This window comes from Carlito syrichta, unplaced genomic scaffold, assembly GCF_000164805.1.
Source record: "Carlito syrichta isolate Samal-C Ts95f unplaced genomic scaffold, Tarsius_syrichta-2.0.1 Scaffold314634, whole genome shotgun sequence".
NCBI lineage: Eukaryota > Metazoa > Chordata > Mammalia > Primates > Tarsiidae > Carlito > Carlito syrichta.
The window spans coordinates 40,865-59,692 of NW_007258730.1; the positions used below are offsets into that span (position 1 = coordinate 40,865).

At 45.8% G+C, this 18,828-nt stretch overlaps 1 protein-coding gene across 6 annotated transcripts; it reads left to right on the forward strand.

Moving 5' to 3' along the window:
• The first annotated feature begins 1,679 nt into the window (after positions 1-1,679).
• On the forward strand, positions 1,680-18,284 carry LOC103274234 (dehydrogenase/reductase SDR family member 4). 6 transcript variants are annotated; one of them, XM_008071697.2, is made up of 8 exons: positions 1,680-1,870; positions 3,274-3,451; positions 8,477-8,578; positions 14,904-14,974; positions 15,073-15,124; positions 15,425-15,559; positions 16,015-16,070; positions 17,777-18,284. In XM_008071697.2, exons 1-8 carry the CDS (start codon positions 1,740-1,742, stop codon positions 17,889-17,891), a joined length of 840 nt encoding a protein of 279 aa, XP_008069888.1. In that variant the 5' UTR covers positions 1,680-1,739; the 3' UTR covers positions 17,892-18,284. The 6 variants fall into 6 exon arrangements, with proteins under 6 accessions (XP_008069888.1, XP_021575084.1, XP_008069891.1 ...); XM_021719409.1 differs by lacking the exon at positions 17,777-18,284 and adding an exon at positions 16,138-16,175; XM_008071698.2 differs by lacking the exon at positions 8,477-8,578 and having other exon boundaries at positions 1,724-1,870; positions 17,777-18,006.
• Positions 18,285-18,828: the final 544 nt, after the last annotated feature.

Sequence of the window (18,828 nt, forward strand, 5' to 3'; positions counted from 1 at the left end):
GAGGACAAGGAATGTGGTGCTATCCATCCTCTGTCAATAATTCACGAGGCTCAGACTGAAAGGCGCCAGTCAACGAGTCAGTTTACCTCGAACACGGGGGAAATTTAGACTCAAGCTCTCTTATCTCATCTGGATGTGCTGAGAACCAAAACTGAGTACCACAGTTGTAACTTCTTGAATATACTGTAAATCCAGCGCATGTCTGTTACATCTCTTGCTATCCATACACCCCCTTTTGAATGCTGAAATTCTTTTTCAGCTTATTAGTTGACCTACAAATATACTAAATGAATCTTTAAGCAAGTATGAATTCTATTAAACAGTGATCCCTAGAACTGAATTTCTCAGACAAGGATTCATTCCCCTCTGATTGCAGGGCCTAGCATAAGGTTGCCAAACTGGTGATTTCACCAACTAATAGCCTAGCCATCTGCTTTCATCATCCTTACTGAAAGAAAAGACTAATGCCAAAAAAGAGGGAGCAAAAGCATACTCTAGAATAAAGGACTATCTGTTAAGTTAAATAAGCTTAGCTTTATGAAACTTGCTGTCTTGTCTTAACTTTTCTAATTTTGCCTTGAACTAGTGAAAACATTGCTATGGACCAGAACTGCCTCTCAGTCTGGCATTTGAAGGTCACTGGGTTAAACCAATTCAGATGCTTGCACTTGGGTCTGCTGGAGCCTGTCTACAGTGTACCATAAGCTATCCAGATTTATTAATTCTCCCAGAAACCCAGGAGGGAGATCATTTCAGCCCACTTGGCAGAACTGAAAGCTGAAGTCTTGGACAGAATTTATAGCTGGCAAGGACTGCATTCATCATCTACTCCACATCCTCAGTTTACAGATAAAGAGTCTGGCCCAGGGCAGCACTAATAATAAGCATTATTATACTATGTACTTAGTAGTTTACAGTTCATTAAGCATTTCCACATTCAACAACTATTTATAGAAGGATGCTAAGACCTGGGGATGCAGTGATCAGGGAGAACTGTAGTGCTCTGAGTTCTCTGTATTTCCACTACTGCTTGGGGGACCCTCTAGCCTCCTCGCTAGCCCTTAGCCCCTGTAAGAGGGAAGTCTTCTTGGTATTAGAGATCTTGTTCTGTCAGTGGCCAGTCTGCCCTCCAGGCCCGGGAACATGGAGGAGACCTTGAACCAAACTGAAGGGCGGCACCAGGCCTGGTTCAGCTACTCCCCACCGTGTCTTTCTCCGAGGCTCTTCCACCCTCACTTGGTGGACTCCGTGGGGACCACAGGCCTCCCCTCGATGGGCAGTCACAAAGTCTTTGCTGTCCTGTGGGCTGTCACAGACGCAGTGGGTGGCTTTCTTGGAGAAGGAATTCCATCCTGAGGTTTGGGGAAGCAAGCGCAACCAACTCAAAGCTCCCTTCCCCAAGAGAAGACGTGGGCAAGGGAGGAAGAGCAGAGAAGTCTGTGAGCACCTACGGGAGGAGCGGGGAACGGGTACCACAGGAGGCTTGGACGGGGAGCGCTTTCCCTCACCAGGCCAGGCCCGAGGAAGGCAGGTCTGGCCTCCAGGATCGCTGAGGGTGGGGAGTGGCCGCCGCCGTGCGCCGGCAGGGGGCGCCCGCGGCCACAGCCGGCTCCCCGCGCCCGCGCCCAGTGGGAGGGCGGGGGGCGGGGGGCGGAGGGCGGAGAAGCAACCTGTCCCAAGCCTTAGTCCGCTGTACCCTCCCCTGGGCGGAGTGGAGCCCAGTCTTGCTGGTCTGAGGCATGAGGAAGCTGGGGCTACTGCTCAGTCGTTGTGCCGCGGCGTGGAAGTCCGTGCGAATGGCAAGCTCCGGGATGGCCCGCCGGGCCCCGCTCACGAATAAGGTGGCTCTCGTGACGGCCTCCACTGACGGGTGAGTGTCCGGGCCGGAGTCTCTGAGGCCCTCGCTGTCTGGAAACGGGCACTGGCCTCTTGTCCTTGGTCTCCCGGGCCCCTGGCCTCACATCTCACATCCAGCCGAAGTCCGGACTTGGAAAAAAGGAGCCACGTGGTCGGCCCGAAGCCCCTCCGAACCCGCGGGTCCCGGCCCCTCTGCCTGCCACCTCTGCGCTGCCCCATCGATCCGGTCCACCAAGGCTGTGGGCTGCCCCAACCAGCCAGCCCCACCTAGCGTCTGGGAAGACCAGAAACCCGAAAGCCAAGGGAATCTGGGTTTCAAATCCTATCCCTTGCCTTCACCCACGGTGGGAATGTTCGAACCACCCTGTTTAGGTTCCAGACGAGTCTCCCGGAACCCCTGCCCCTTACCTAGACAGGTCACAAGAGCCGTATGTCCAGATTTTTGTCTGGTTCCTTACAGTTTGGCCTACCCTGCCCCGCCTGTTTCTCACCCACCACTCTTGTCTATCCTGTTTCTCGTTCTAACAAGACTTTGCTAGGTGCCAGCACTTCACAAATCGAAAATGCAAATGTATGTAAAATGCTAATGGCTGACAATTGCAAAATGTGTAACCCTGAATCCCAGGGGAATATTTACATGTTTGACCAAAGACCCAACCTTTCACATGTACTTTAAAATGTAACAAACCGGGCTCGGTGACTCAGCCTGTAATCCCAGCACTTTGGGAGGCCGAAGCGGGTGGATTGCCTGAGTCGGTGGGTTCAAGACCAGCCCGGGCAACTTAGTGAGACCTCCTCTCTGCAATAAGTCAAAAATTAGTCGGGCGTGGTAGCGCGCGCCTGTAGTTGTGGCTACTTGGAAGTAGCTGAGGTGGAAGGATTGCTGGAGCCCAGGAGGTCAACACTGGGGTGACCACTGCACTCCAACCTGGGTGACAGAGTGAGACTCCAACTCAAAAAAATAAATAAAAATAAATAAATTAAGTAACCAAGGGTAGAATTCTGAGATTACTAAGGGACATATTTGGGGCAGGAGCTCTTTTGAGTACCACCCTCGAACCATAGAAATGGCTGCTGCAGCACATCCAGCTCATTTCTCCTCCCTCAGTCCCGGTATGATATGGGGGTCTGTACCTGTGTTGAGGCCTGTGGAAGGTAATGTCAGTTCTTGGGAATCAAGGCTAGGAGCCAGGATCATAATAAAAATAAACAAATGAGTGCCAAAAACAAGCTAAGCCTGTCCATCTGCATGGTAATGGCTATACCATTAAGCCTGTTTTACACATAGTAGAGGCATACTGCGGTCGTAGAGAGGAAGAGCTAGAATTCAAACCTGAGCAGTCTGACTCCAGCTTCCATGCTCTCAACCTCATCCCCTACACAGGCCTTGACAGTCTTTTGTCTTGCTGCCCACAGGATCGGCTTCGCCATTGCCAGGCGTCTGGCTCAGGATGGGGCCCACGTGGTCATCAGCAGCCGGAAGCAGCAGAATGTGGACCGAGCAGTGGCCACACTGAAAGGAGAGGGACTGAGTGTGACGGGCACCGTGTGCCATGTAGGGAAGGCCGAGGACCGGGAGCGGCTGGTGGCCACGGTGAGCAGCAGGGACATGGGCGCAGAGCCAGGAGGTGGAAAGGGAGCCAGCCTGAGCCTCCTTCCCTGCTTTCCTAGACAGCATTAGTGGGACCAAACTCAGCACTGTTAACCAAATGTAGCAGTGTGTTCTGCATGCCCACATTAGTCCACCAGTACATTTTTATTGTGTGCCTTTCTGATATGCCTGTGTACTAATATCTAAGAATCATCCCATCCCATGCAGAGAATCAAAAAACACTCTACTGCATCAACGCTGCATCATCTCTTGGGGTACCCCCCAAAAAACACGTGGTGCTGGTTCTCTGGTAGTTTCCAATCTAATTGGACAGATGAGAAGGGTAAATACAATTGCAAAATAAATGTTTTTACCCATGAACTAATAAATTAATCCCTGATTCTTCAGCTTATAGCACCAAGTTCCTGGGAGCCTGCAGGAGGCAGCCCACCATGTTTCGGCCACCTACTGCGTACCATTTACTATGCTGAAAGCCTTGACACAGGTCACCTCTAACTATGACAACAGCCTAAGCAAGGCAGGGACTATTCTTCCTGTTTACAGAGACTGGCTCAGGTAACTGGAGCAACTTCCCAAGTTCCCATAGCCAATAAGGAAAGAATCCCTGATTCAACCCAGACCTACCGAGCTCCCTTCCCTTTTTTGGCTGCCTACACACTACTAAACACTTCCTATTATGATAAAGTCAGGCCTTAGGTACCCATTTGGACTTCAGTCTAAAATAAAGTATCTAAGCCGGTGTCTGAGTCAGTACTTGACATCAGCCTTCCAGCTGTACAAGAAAATATGAACCATTTTGCAAAGGAGGCTTTTCTTCCCTTGAGGCTCAGGACATGCACTTGATTCTCCAGAGTAGAAGAGAGAATCTACTCAAGAATGAAAAGCACAGGATTGTGCTAACATACTGGAAGGTTGGCAAAAATAGTTTGGATAATCTTGGCCAGGCGCGATAGCTCACGCCTATAATCCCAGTACTTTGGGAGGCTGAGGTGAGAGGATTGCCTGAGCCTGCAGGTTCGAGACCAGCCAGGGCAACTTGGAAAGACCTCAACTCTATAATAAATAAACAAAAATTAGCCAGGCATGGTGGTACATGCCTATAGTTCCAGCTACTTGGAAGCCTGAGGCAGAAGGATCGCCTAAACCCAGCAGATCGAGGCTGAGGTGGCCGTGAGTGTGCCACTCCACTCCAGCCTGGGTGACAGAGTGAGACTCCAACTCAAAAAAAGAAAAAGGATCCACTCCAGCCTGGGTGATAGAGTGAGACTCCAACTCAAAAAAAGAAAAATGAAGCTTTGTTATTTGACTGGGCGCAGCAGCTCAAGCCTGTAATCCTAGCACTTTGGGAGGCTGAGGCGAGAGGATTGCCTGAGCTCAGGGGTTTGAGACTAGCCTGGGCAACTTGGTGAAACCTCATCTCTATAATAAATCAAAAACTAAACCGAGCATGGTGGTGTGCACCTATAGTTCTGCTATTTGGAAGGCTGATGCAGAAGGATTGCTTGAGCCCAGCAGGTCAAGGCTGCGGTGGCCGTGAGTGTGCCACTGCACTCTAGCCTGGGCAACGGAGTGAGACTCTGATTTTTTAAAAAATCTTATTAGAAGAGAAGGATCTTAAAACAATAGTAGACAGTGGTATGTAGACTGTATTGGGTGATTCCATTTTTAAGGAACTGATTGGCAAATGCTCAAATGTGCATTGGAAAGAGTCAGTGTGAGTCCAAGAAAGTCACTTTGCCTGGCATAGGCTGCTTGATCTTGAGGGTAGAAGGAGCCATTTGGGAGCCTGGGCCAGTTAGTGACCAGCAGTTGAAATGTACATAGCAATTTAATGTCAAAATCCTACTGAGAAAACGTCCCCTGGCCCCCACCTACTCCACTTAACAGATTGTGCAGCATTGGCCCAGAAGTAGGACTTGAATGGATCTTAAGGAGTGCATGGGAATGGACAGATGGGGTAGGAATGAGGTTCCAGATGACCTTGCAAAAGGAGCAGACTGCCAAGGAGGGACTGACTAGCACTGTCAGTTCACAGCAGAGAACACAGGCTCGGGAGTACTGGTAGAAAATGGGCTAGCATAGGAAAGACAGGGGCCAGGGACCCCCATAGCCTCCCAAAGGAATTTAGACATTCTTGTAAGAATTAAGAAGCCATATGAGGTTTTGAACAAGAGAAAGATGGGTAGATTAAGGAAAGAATAAAAGATAATCTGGCCCTGGTAAGGCGAATATAGAGAGAAGACACTGAGCCGACTTCAGTGAGGAAGCTGTTGCTGTCATCCAGGTCTAGAGCAGTGGTAATGGGACCAGAACGGACACGCCCAAAAGACATTTAGTGGGAACGTCTAAAAAAAAATCTTAATTTTTCCAACCCCATGTCAAAAAATTGGGAAATAGGAGAGATGAGTCAAAATGACTCGCAGGTAGTTTGCATGGCTGACGTCAGAGTAGAGAAGGATAGAATACTTGTCAGCAATTCAACATGTATCCTGTCTATTGCCAAATGTCACCCTGCAGTGAGGCAAGCTGCAGCCCTGAGGATGGTTACTACCCAGTAGCTTCCTAAGCTGCACCACCCAGCTTCTCAATGGTGTGAGTGGAAACCAGATTAGTCGTTTCTCCACTTGATTATATTTTTTCTTTAAAAATATAGTGATCAGAACATAGAGCAAACAGCTCCTAACCACTTTAGTGTAGTGATCACACAAGTTAGAGCAGGACTTACTAGACACCGGGGTGGTCATCTTTTATTCATCCTTTATGGTTCAGTCTCTGTTCAATCAAAACCTGGCCTCCTCCCCTCTCTGTACTGACAGACCTGGAAGGAGAAGGGAATGGGATGCACAGCAGAGTGGAGAAGGTCTCCAGATGATTCTGGTGCCACCCACGGTCTTTTCCCCACCCCCAAACACACACAGAGCACAGCACACGTCACTTTCTAACTTATTCTGCACTTTCCTAGTCACGGGTCTATCAGTGAGACTTGCACACAGCCAAGGCAGGTGACTGGGCTTTGTGCCAGAACACCAAAATTTAGATGGTGCAGAAAAGTATTAATACTGGTTTTCAAGGATGATGTGACTTTAAATTTTGTTAGATTTACATGTTGACATCCCAGGCATTGCCTCAGCAGTGTAGAAACAACTGAGCTTAGCACCTAGTTAACAAGAATAATTAGTTAAAACGGGAAGCTAGCAGATGGTGTACATTGTTAATAACACCCCTCTGTGTGCCAAATCTGAAGCACAAAGTTGATCGAGGGCCCATTTAGTGCTACTTGCCCAAGGCATCAAAATTGCCGATTCTAGGATAATGCAAAGTTTGGTTTCAGGGTGGCTTAGTACTGAAAACCCTTGTTGGCAGATTCTGCTTAGTCGTTCATTACTCTAGCACATACTTTCACTACATATGGCTTATTAAGAAGGTGAGATGTTGCCTTTCTTGGCTTTCCCATTTTAAATCTCATTTATGCCTCTAGGTCAAGGGGGTGGGGAGAGAGAAAGGAAATGACATCATAACCAAGTGTGGAACTGCTCTAAATTCAGGCTTGTGTCTTCTCCCATCATGGCTCTCCTGGACAGCCAGCTTCATAATGACTCTGACTCACTTTTAGAGGTCTCTTATGAATTAGCTCTGTGCTACAAAGTAGGAGACTGACCTTAGTTCTGCCACCACTAACCAGTGTATACTCTGAGCAAATCATTTCACCTCTCCCAAACACAAAAGGAGCAGGCCTCCTGCTCTTAGCTGACCCCAGTGTGGCGTCACTGAGCTATATGACCTTGAGAAATTAACTTCCCTGAATCTCAGTTTCATCATTACCATGAGGATGTTGGACTAGATGATCTCAAAACCTCTCCCCAATGGCAACCTTCTATAGGTCTATTTTAAATGGTTGTAGTGGCCAAGGGAGTGATGCCTTCTGATAGTTGTCGAAAACTCAGCTCACAAAAAAGCAGATGAATTAAACAAAAGGCATACAAATTTATTTAATGAGCATATACAGGACCCTTCAGAATTAAGTCTCAAAGATATAGGAGAAATTGTCGAATTTCATGTGTATGTTCTACAAAGTACAGACAGCCATGTAGAAGTATATTTGAACAAAAAGGGTATAATCTAATGCTAATAGGCTGAGTGGGGAAACCCAGCAAGGCCTGTCTGTCTAGAGTCTTCTTGGCCTGACCACATACCCTCCTTCTGGGTGTGGGGCAGTACCTTCTCTGGAATGGGGGTCTTATGACCTTATAGTCACAAGGTAGGTCAAATAATTTCTTAATGACCAGTACCTACACAGAAAGGCAGAGAGAAAATTAGAGCACTATTTTTAGGTTTTATGGCTGGCTATGGGGAAAAGGGTTTCTAGTTTCTCTGGCCTGCCTTGGGGAGGAGGGATTCTAGTTTCTATGACTTGCCAAGGGAAAGAATAGGACCAAGAGACAGGAGGACAGGAGGTCAGAGAAAAACTTCTGCTCCTGAGGCTGTTTCATTTGAGATTACTGTTGTTCTACAAAGAATAGACAGCCGTGTAAAAATATGATTGGACAAAAAGGGTATGCTCTAATGCTAATATAGACTGAGTAGGGAAACCTAGTTTCTCCATTCAGATAGTGTGGAAAGGTTGACTTTGAGATAATGGTAGCCCATTCAGGAGAATTAGACAGTAAGCACTTGGAGAAATGGGCTGGAGCTGTGTGGAAAGAGGCAGGGGTCTAGAAATAGATTTTGAAATGAGAGTTGAAACCGTAAGAATGAAGGAGCTCCCCAAAGGGTAAGTGTAAAGAAAAGAGCAGAAGGTGAGAGACAGCCTTAGTAGAAGAGGCAGAAAATTCTGCAAAAGAATAAGATAACCTTAAATGGTTAGCAGCTGAGCTTAGGCTAGCTTTGGAGAGAAAATGTTTTTTAAAAAACGAGATGCCATTTTGATGATGGTTCTTAAGAAGGAAGTTTTTATCCGCATGGATAGATGTACCTCCCTCACTTACTGGACCTTACTCCTCTCTCTAGGCTGTGAAGCTTCATGGAGGTATTGACATCCTTGTCTCCAATGCTGCTGTCAACCCTTTCTTTGGAAGTCTAATGGATGTCACCGAGGAGGTGTGGGACAAGGTGAGAGGGGATTAAAACAGCAGGGATGGGCTTCAGAAAACATTCAGCACAAACTCCGTCTGCTTTTAGAATGCATTTGTCAAGTGCAGTGTAAATGTGAGGAATCTGCAATGTGCCACACACCTGGAGTGCACCTGCTAAAGGGCAGGTGGGGGTGGCTTCCTCTATCCCTGCCCTTCTCTTTCATTTCTGCTGCTCCCAGTTCTGTCTTCTTCCATCTGCTCTTTGTTAGCCGCCTTCTGCTTCCCTCCCCAGCCCTCTCCCCCAGCATGCTCTTCTTGCTGGTTGATTTCCAGCAGAGACATGGCAGCCAATATGCCAACAACTAAGACACTTAAACTTACACACCCGCCTGTCCCCCTTTCAGCTGCCAAAAAAGACGATTTTTTTTTTTTTGAGTTGGAGTCTCACTCTGTGTCACCCAGACTGGAGTGCAGTGGCACACTCCCGGCCACCGCAGCCTTGACCTGCTGGGCTCCGGCGATCCTTCCGCCTCAGCCTTCCAAGTAGCTGGAACTACAGGTGTGCGCTACCACACCTGGCTAATTTTTTGATTCATTGTAGAGATTAGGTCTCGCCAAGTTGCCCAGGCAGGTCTTGAACTTGCAGGCTCAGGCAATCCACTCACCTCAGCCTCCCAAAGCGCTGGGATTAGAGGCTGAGCCACCGAACCCAGCTGATTTTTTATTAGTTGGGAAATGTTAATAGCTGCTAGTTAAGTAAAATACCAATTCTGGTGAAATGACCATAGTTCCTGCTTTATAATATACAGCCTTGGAAAAAGACCTATATTCTTTTCTTTTTAACTGCAGTGTCAGGAAAATATGAGATCCAGATGTCTAAATTCAAGTGCTGGAATAATGATTTTTACATGAAAGCATATAATTACATTATATCCATAATATATTTCCCACACCCTACATTCTTTCATTATAAAGCCTATATTAAAATATTTGTCTTTGTTTACTAAGGTTAATATTCCCACATGATTTGGAAATGTTGATTTTATGATCTCCCTTGGTTTTGCTTTTTGCTCTGATGCTGTCAATAATTTCTCAACACTAAAGTTTAAGGATATAAAAATATAATTTGTTTACCAGCATTTCATATACATAAAGACCAAAGTGCCAAAATGTTCTTTAGTGGGCCAGTTCCTGATTCTGATATTTTTTAAAACAGTGGCACATCTTTCATGAACAGTCTGAATAGAGACCACAGGAAAAATCAGTTTTAAACTAAATACAGGCATACCTCAGAGATATTGAGGATTTGGTTCCAGACCACCACAATAAAGTGAATAAGTGAATATTGTAATAAAGCAAGTCTTATGAATTGTTTGGTTTCCTACTGCCTATAAAATTGTTTACATGATGCTGTAGCTTATTAAGTGTGCAGTAGCATTATGCCTAATATATATATATAATATAATAGATGTGATATACACATAATGTAATTTTAAAATTTTTTTTAGTAAAAGTCTCTCTGTCACCTCCCCCCTAGATTAGAGTGCAGTGGCATGATCACGGCCCATCACAGCCTCAAACTCCTGGGCTCAAGCAGCAGCCTCTCTCCTCAGCCTCCTGAGTTGCTGGGACCACAGGTATGCACCACCATTCCCTGCTAATTTTTTAGATTTTTTTGTAGATAAAAGATCTTCCTATGTTACCCAGGCTGGTCTCGAACTCCTGGGTTCAACTCAAGTGATGCTCCCACCTCAGTCTCTCAAAATGCTGGGATTAGTACAGGCATCAGCTATAATCTGACTTTGGGAGGACAAGACAAGAAGATCACTTAAACCCAGGAGTTCGAGACCAGCCTGAGCAACATAATGAGACCTTGTCTCTATAAAAAAATTTTTTTAAATGAGCCATGCCTGTAGTCCCAGCTACTTGGGAGCTTGAGGCAGAAGAATCGTCTGGGATCAGGAGGATGAGGCTGTAGTGAGCCGTGACTGTGTCACTGCACTCCAACCTGGGCAAGAGAGTGAGACTCTGACTCATAAATAAATATATAAATAATGTATTGCAGAAAATGCTAACAATCTTCTGAACCTCCAGCAAGTTATAGTCTTTTTGCTGGTGGAGGGTCTTGTCTCAGTGTTGATGGCAGTTGACTGATCAGGGTGGTGGTTGCTGAAGTTTGTGGTGTCTGTGGCAATTTCTTCAAATACAACAATAATGAAACTTGCTGCATCAATTGACTCTTCTTTTCACTGAAAAATTTCTCTGTAGCATGCTATGCTATTTGATAGTGTTCAACCACAATAGAACTTTCAAAATTGGAGTCAATCCTCTCAAACCTTGCCGTTGCTTTATCAACTAAGCTTATGTAATATTTTAAATCCTTTGATGTCATTTCAACCGTGTTCATGGCATCTTCACCAGGAGTAGATTTCATCCCATGAAACCACTTTCTTTGCTCATCCCAAAGAAAGAACTCCTCAGTCATTGGCATTTTATCATAAGATTGCAGCAATTCAGTCACATCTTCAGGCTTCACTCCTAGTTCTAGTTCTCTTGCTATTTCTGTCACGTCTTCAGTTACTTTACTTTCTCTATTGAAGTCTTGAATACCCCACCCCTTGCAAGCCATCCATGAGGGTTGGAATAAACTACTTTCAAAATTCTCTTAATGTTAATATTTTTACCTCCTCTCATGAATCACAGATCTTAATGGCAACTAGAGGGGACTCTTTTCCAGAAGGTTTTCAATGGACTGTGCCCAAATTCATCAGAGAAATGATTATCTATGGCAGCTATAGCCTTGTAAAATGTATTTCTTAAATAATAAAATTTGCAAGTCAAAATTACTCCTTGATCCATGGACTACAGACTGGATGTTGTGGTCACAGGCATGAAAGCAACATTAATCTTTTTATACACCTCTATCAGAGCTCTTCTGTAACTAAGTGCATTGTCAATGAGCAGTAATATTTTGAAAAGCATTTTTTTCTGAGCTGTAGTTCTCAACAGTGAGCTTAAAATATTCAGCACACCAGGCTATAAACAGATGTGCTGTCATCCAGGCTTTGTTGTTCCATTTATAGAGCACAGGTAGAGAAGATTTAGCATAATTCTTAAGGGTTCTAGAATTTTCAGAATGGTAAATAAGCATTGGCTTCAACTCTAAGTCACTAATTGCATTAGCCCCCAACAAGAGAATCAGCCTCTCTTTCGAAGTTTTGAAGCCAGTCCTTGACTTCTCCTCTCTAGCTATGAAAATCCTACATGGCATCTTCTTGCAATAGTAGGCTGTTTCATCTACATTGAAAATCTGTTGTTTAGTGTAGTCACCTGCATCAATTATTAGCTAGATTTTCTGGATAATTTGCTGCAGCTTCTACATCAGCACTTGCTGCTTCACCTTTAACTTTACTGTTATGGAGATGTCTTCTTTCCTTGAACCTCATGAAGCAACCTCTGCCAGCTTCCAACTTTTCTTCTGCAGTTTCCTCACCTCTCTCAGCCTTCACCGAATAAGGAGAATTAGGGCCTTGCCCTGAATTAGCTTAAGGGAATGTTTCAGCTGGTTTGATTTTCTATCCAGACTACTCAAACTTTCTTTCAAACAATAAGGCTATTTAACTTTCTTATCATTCATGTGTTCACCAGTGTAGCACTTTTAATTTCCTTCAAGAACTTTCTTTTAAGGGATTGGCAGTAGTGGGAAACTTCCAGGGGAGGGAGGGGCACACCTCATCAACAAGGGTACCTGCATAATGAACATTTGTATACCTAACCCTGAATTGTACCCCTCATCTTTAAAATAAAATAAAGAACTTCCTCTTGCAACCACAACTTGGCTAACTGTTTGGTTCAAGAGACCTAGCTTTCCATCTATTTTGGCTTTCAATGTGTCTTCCTCACTAAGCTTAATCATTTCTAGCTTTCAATTTAAAGTGAGATACAAGCCGGGCTCAGTGGCTCAGCCTGTAATCCCACGCTTTGGGAGCCTGAGGTGAGGGGATTGCCTGAGGCCGCAGGTTCGAGACCTGCCTGGGCAACTTGGCGAGACCTCATCTCTACAATAAAAATCAAAAAATCAGCCAGGCATGGTAGTGTGTGCCTGTAATTCCGGCTACTCGGAAGGCTGAGGCGGAAGGATCACCGGAGCCCAGCAGGTCGAGCCTGCAGTGGCCGGGAGCAGCCACTGCACTCCAGTCTGGGCAACAGAGTGAGACTCCAACTCAAAAAAAAATAAAAAATAAAGTGAGATACATGTGACTCTTCCTTTCACTTGAACATTTCAAGGCCACCATAGAGTTGTAAATTGACCTAATTTCAATATTGTTGTATCTCAGAGAACAGGAAGGTCCAAGGAGAGAGAGACAGAAGATTGGTGGAGCAGTCAGAACACACACCACATTTATCAATTAAGTTTACCATCCTATATGGGCACGGTTTGTGGTGTCCCAAAACAATTACAATAAAGACAACAAAGATCACTGATCATAGGTCACCATAACAGATACGGTAATAATGAAAAAGTTGGAAATATTGTGAGAATTACCAAAATGCAATTACCCAGAGATATGGAGTGAGCACATGCTGCTGGAAAAACAGCTCTGATAGACTTTGTAGATGCAGAGTTGCCCCAAAGCTCCAATTTACAAAACATGGTATCCACAAAATGCAATAAAATGAGTGTGCCTGTAATTTTTCTTTTTAGCTTACATTTTTAAAAAATATCATAGTACATCAAATCTAAATGTAAATGTGCATGTAAAAAAATTGGGGGGATGATTGGGGAAATTTTATGGACAATATATTAGATAAAACTATCATCAATGTTAAACTTTTTGGGTGTGATAATGGATATGGCTGTGTAAAAGAACATCCTTATTCTTTGGAAATGTATGCTAAAGTATTTAAGAATAGAACATTGTGATGTCTGCAATTTACTTTCAATGATTCGTTTTTTAAAAAACTGTGTAGGCTAGGCACGGTGGCTCACGCCTATAATCCCAATACTTTGGGAAGCCAAGAAGGGAGGGTAACTTGAGGCCAGAAATTTGAGATTGGGCAACATAGAAAGACCCCATCTCAACAAAAACGTTTTTAAAAAATTAGCTGGGTATGGTGGTATGCATCTATAGTCCCAGCTACTCAGGAGGCTGAGCAGGATTGTTTGAACCCAGAAGTTCAAGGCTGCAACGAGCTATGATTGTGCCACTGCACTCCAGCCTGGGCAGCAGAGCAAGACCCTGTCTCTAAAACAAAACAAGACCAGGCTCGGTTGCTCAGCCTGCAATCCCAGCACTTTGGGAGGCCAAGGTGAGTGGATTGTCTGAGCCCACAGGCTCGAGACCAACCTGAGCAACTTGGCAAGATCTCATCTCTACAATAAATAAATTTTAAAAATTACCCAGGCGTGGTAGCACGTGCCTGCAATTTTGGCTACTTAGAAGGCTGAGATGGAAGGATGGTCGGAACCCAGCAGGTGGATGCTGGGGTGGCCATGAGTGCATGGCCAGCCTGCATGATGGAGTGAGACTCGAATTCAAAACAAAACAAAACTGTATAGATACATAGAGAAGGCAAATGGGGCAAAGTGGGAATAATTGGTGAATCTAGGTGAGGGATATCTAGATATCTATTGTACTTCTATTTCAACTTTTCTGTAAGATTAAAATTTTTTAAAATAAGAATTTGCCTAGAATGGTGTAAACAGGTATCATACATTTGTTTTAAATTATGGATGTGGGGATTTTGGTTGTAGCCTATACTCCAGCATCCCTAGAAAGTGCCTCCTTATGATCCCACTGTCCAATATGTCTAGCCAGATAATCCATCCCGGAGGGCCAAGAGCATCTCATTCCTTAAGCTCAGAAGCCAGAAAAGTGCTGGAACAACTCCAGGTGCCTAAGATAGGCCACATTTTCTCTCAGAGGCATGGGCCACTAAGACAGCCCCAAGAGTGTCAGGCTCTACCTACTTGGAAGAAACATAGAAAACCTAGCTCTACCTACTTGGAAGAAACATAGTACAGGCTCTACCTACTTGGAAGAAACATAGAAAACCTAGCTCAAATCTATCCAAGACAGCCCTGAGGATTTAGGTCCATTCTGAGCCAAACCATCCTTGACTGGTTAGGAAACAAAAAGAGCCAGACTCCAGTTTTTTTCTCACTTGAACCTAATGTGTCATTACCTAGCTGAATAGCTGGTGAGAACTACTTCTACCTAAACCTCAGTTTCTCCACATATAAGGTCCAGGTAAATCATCCCAAAGATCTCCATCAGCTCTAACAAACAGATCCTAGGAACCCACTATAATTCTTGCTGTGCCTTTTCCAATGCTTTTTTCTCTTCTTTTCTCGACTACAGGTTCTGAACATTAATGTGAAGGCCACAGCCCTGATGACAACGGCAGTGGTGCCAGAAATGGAGAAACGAGGGTACAGAGAGTGAGAGAGAGCCTGGGTGAGATGGGGCCCACATGGGCTGAGGGCAGTGGTCTCCACTGGGAAGAGGGTCAACTCTCTTCTTTTTCCAGAGGTGGCTCAGTGGTGATTGTGGCCTCCGTAGCAGCCTTCGTTCCATTCCCTGTAAGAACGCTTTTGTCTGCCACTTCCATCCCATCCTCTGTCTTATACCTTTCTACCCCTCCAGTTACCCAAAGAAGTTTATATCCCCTTTTAGAATAAAACCACCAAGTCCCTTCCCACAAAATAGATGTCTTACTTCCACGAACCCTAAGCAAGGGGAGGTTTAGCCATAGGACACTCTCCTAACTGTGACCTGTCCTTACAAGAGTTACCCTATTGGCCATTGCCCTTTGTGTCTAATAGTAAGAACCAAGAATGACCTGGAAACTATGAGTCTAATCCATTCTCTTCTTTCCCTAGGCCCTGGGCCCTTACAATGTTAGTAAAACAGCTTTGCTGGGCCTCACCAAGAACCTGGCCATAGAGCTGGCCCCAAGGAACATTAGGGTGAACTGCCTGGCACCTGGACTTATCAAGACTAACTTCAGCAGAGTGGTAAGAAAGGGGAGCCAGGCATCCTGCTGGGACCCCCTGAAGGGTATCCATCTTCTTGAATAGGGAAGCCCAGTACCTGAGTCCTAAGCTCTCAACCACTCCATCCTCCTCCCTGGACTCTTCCATATTCCATTTCTGGACCAGCTGCCCTACCTAGGTCACACTCCTGTCCTGAGGTGTAGGCTGGAGACTGAGGAATTCAGACTCTATTCACAATGTTTCCTCTCTCCTTAAGGGTGGAAAATTGGGGAGATGCAGTGAAATGCATCACTAGAACCTTAAATGAATGAAACAGAAGAGGGCAGTGGGGAGAGCTGGGAGCTAGGAGAAAATAGGGAGTGAAGGGGGGAGTCTCCATCCTTCCTCTCAGTTGCTGTGAGGATGGGCAATTTCTTCCCTTTCTGTCCCTCAGTTTCCTCTTCTTGCACATGAAGCCATTTCTCTTTTTCCTGCAGCTGTGGATGGACAAGGAAAGAGAGGAAAGCATAAAAGAAACCATACGAATAAGAAGGTAAAGCTGTCATAGAAGAGAAGTCGAAGGGATGAAGACGGAAAGGTCTGGTCTCTGACAGTCACAGCTTGCTATCTCAATCCCACAGATAACACGGGCATGCTCCTTTGCCTCACAGACTTCACAAGTTCATAAACTTGTGGAGTCTGCTTCCACTGCAATAGGCAAATACAGAGGCATCGTGGTTTCAGCAGGGCAGAGCTCTGGGAGAAGCCCTGACTCCTCTCCAACCTGGGAGTTTGCCTCCACCTCTGGGCATCCATGAAGTTCAGGGACCAAAACCAAAGCCATGCCTTTTTAGCTTCCCTTGACTAAAGAGTCTTGTTTACAAAGATCAGGCTGATGATCCTACAGTCCAAACAAAAGGCATGAAGAGCTTTACTAAGCCCCAAACTTCCCTTGCCTAAGGAAAGGACTAACTTCCCCAATGAGTTGACCGAACCTTTGTTGGGCTCCCTTTCCTCTGAGTTCCTGTTTCTCTACCTTTCGACTTCTGGACATTTTCTTGTTTTTAGCTCCTCACGGACACAAGCCAGCAATGCCTAACTCTTTACTGGTCCTGACATCCCAGACTCCCTCAAGTCCTCCCAAAGTCATTGTAATATCAGGCATGAGTTGCAGGCCTAGTTCACAACTCATTAATAAATCGGGATACTGTCATCCTAGAGCCCCAGTGAATGCTCTAGCCCCCTGTATCTCAATCCCAGATGCACATTAGAATCACATAGGGAAGTTTTTAAACTGCAGATCCTCAGGCCCCTCTCCCAGAGACTCTTCTTTAATTGGTCCAAGGTGGGACCTGGGCACCTTTTGTTGTTGTTATTGTTGTTGTTGTTGTTGTTTTGAGTTGGAGTCTCACTCTGTCACCCAGACTGGAGTGCAGTGGCCGCTCCCGGCCACTGCAACCTCAACCTGCTGGGCTCCGGCGATCCTTCCGCCTCAGCCTTCCAAGTAGCCGGAATTACAGGCATGCGCTACCACGCCCGGCTGATTTTTTGATTTACTGTAGAGATGAGGTCTTGCTGCCCAGGTGGGTCTCGAACCCACGGGCTCAGGCAATCCACTCACCTCAGTGTTGTTGTTGTTAAGCCTCTCAAATGATTGCAAGGTGCAGCAAGAATGGAGAACCGCTAAGTCAGTCCTTCTAGGTTCGAGTTACTCTACCCATCTCTAGAGCATTCTGCGGCAGTCAGATCAAAGTCTGTAACTGTGTAATCACTGATAAGTGAGAATTCGCACATTCCCACAAAATGAACCTGACTTTAAGGGAAAAATATAGATTCCTGAAAAAGTGAACTGAACCTGTACAAATGGGATCACTTTAAATGCTCCATTTTCTGTCACATAAACTCCCTGACTCCTGAGTAGTATGCACATATGTGAAACAAATTTTTTTGAAGTAGGAAATAATTGCTTGCCACTTTATCTATATAACTTTGGATTCTGGTGTCCTGAGCACTCTAAAAAACAATGTGTTTCTATAGTATTTGAATATGATGTGTAATGGATTTTGCAGAGTACAGTATGCTTATACTAAATTATAACAGCTTATCCTCATGGTAACCCTATTTGATAGGCAGGAGGCTTGTACACTGGCTCTGAAAAAAAATCATCTGATAATTCTTAATTAAACAGATTTCATTCCCTGTGAGCCAGGTGAGGAGACCTGGCCTGTTTGATTTTTACTCCCTTACTCTGTTCTGCAGGATAGGCACGCCGGAAGACTGTGCAGGCATTGTGTCTTTCATGTGCTCTGAAGATGCCAGCTACATCACTGGGGAGACAGTGGTGGTGGCTGGAGGAATCCCATCCCGCCTCTGAGGACCTGGAGACAACTGACAAGGCAGAGGTGGCTCCAGTTCCTGCATTCATCCACTGGCCTTTCCCACCTCTGCCCACCACGCTGCTCACCTTAAAAATCAGTTCTGCTTTGTGACAAGATCCATCCTTCCCTTTGGTCAAGGTGGGGTCTTATGAGGATTCCCACTGTTGCCGTGGCCTTAGATAAGGCTTTGTCTGAGAACACAGGGCAGGCCTGCTGAGAAAGCTGAGTCCACCTTGGCAAAGGCCGACAAGTTTTTTTGGTTTTTTTTTTCTGGGCCTCTGGGGAATTTGAGAGATGGGAGAGAAGGAACCTGGAGGGGAAGGAGCAGAGTTGGAAATTAACTTGCAAATGAGGTGCAAATAAAATACAGATGATAGCATTGCTTTGAATCTAGACGTGTTCATTTCTCAGTGTAGGGTACTTAGCTGAGCAGAGTGCAGAAGTCTGGGCAGGCTGGATCTCTGGATCCCCGAGCCCTCCTCTGTCTCCAGGACCTGAGCCTGACGCTAAGGGGTGGAGGTGTCTGCAGAGCTGCTAGCTGGGAGGAGGTGGCAAGGAAACTCCCAGGTGCTACTCTCAGCCTCACGCCCCCAGGAATGGCGCCAAGGACACTCCAGGGATCCCCAAGACTGGGCAAGCGAGCTAAAGAGGAGAATTCCCCCAGATCCAGACAGGTCCTCTCCCAGAATCGCCCTCGGTCTCGAGTTCCCTCCTGGGTCAGCAAGGACAAGCTGGACAGGTTCCGAGCCGACGGTGGAAAGGGAGGGGCCGTGCGAGGTTGACATGGGGAGACGTACCCAGACCCACAAACAAAAGAAAAGGGCTTTATCCACGGTGCCTGAGGAGTGAGTGGCACGCAAAGCAGGGACGCAGCCCTCCGCCCCCGAGATGGCCCGGACACCAAGCAACGTGCACCGAGCCCGCGACGCGGGA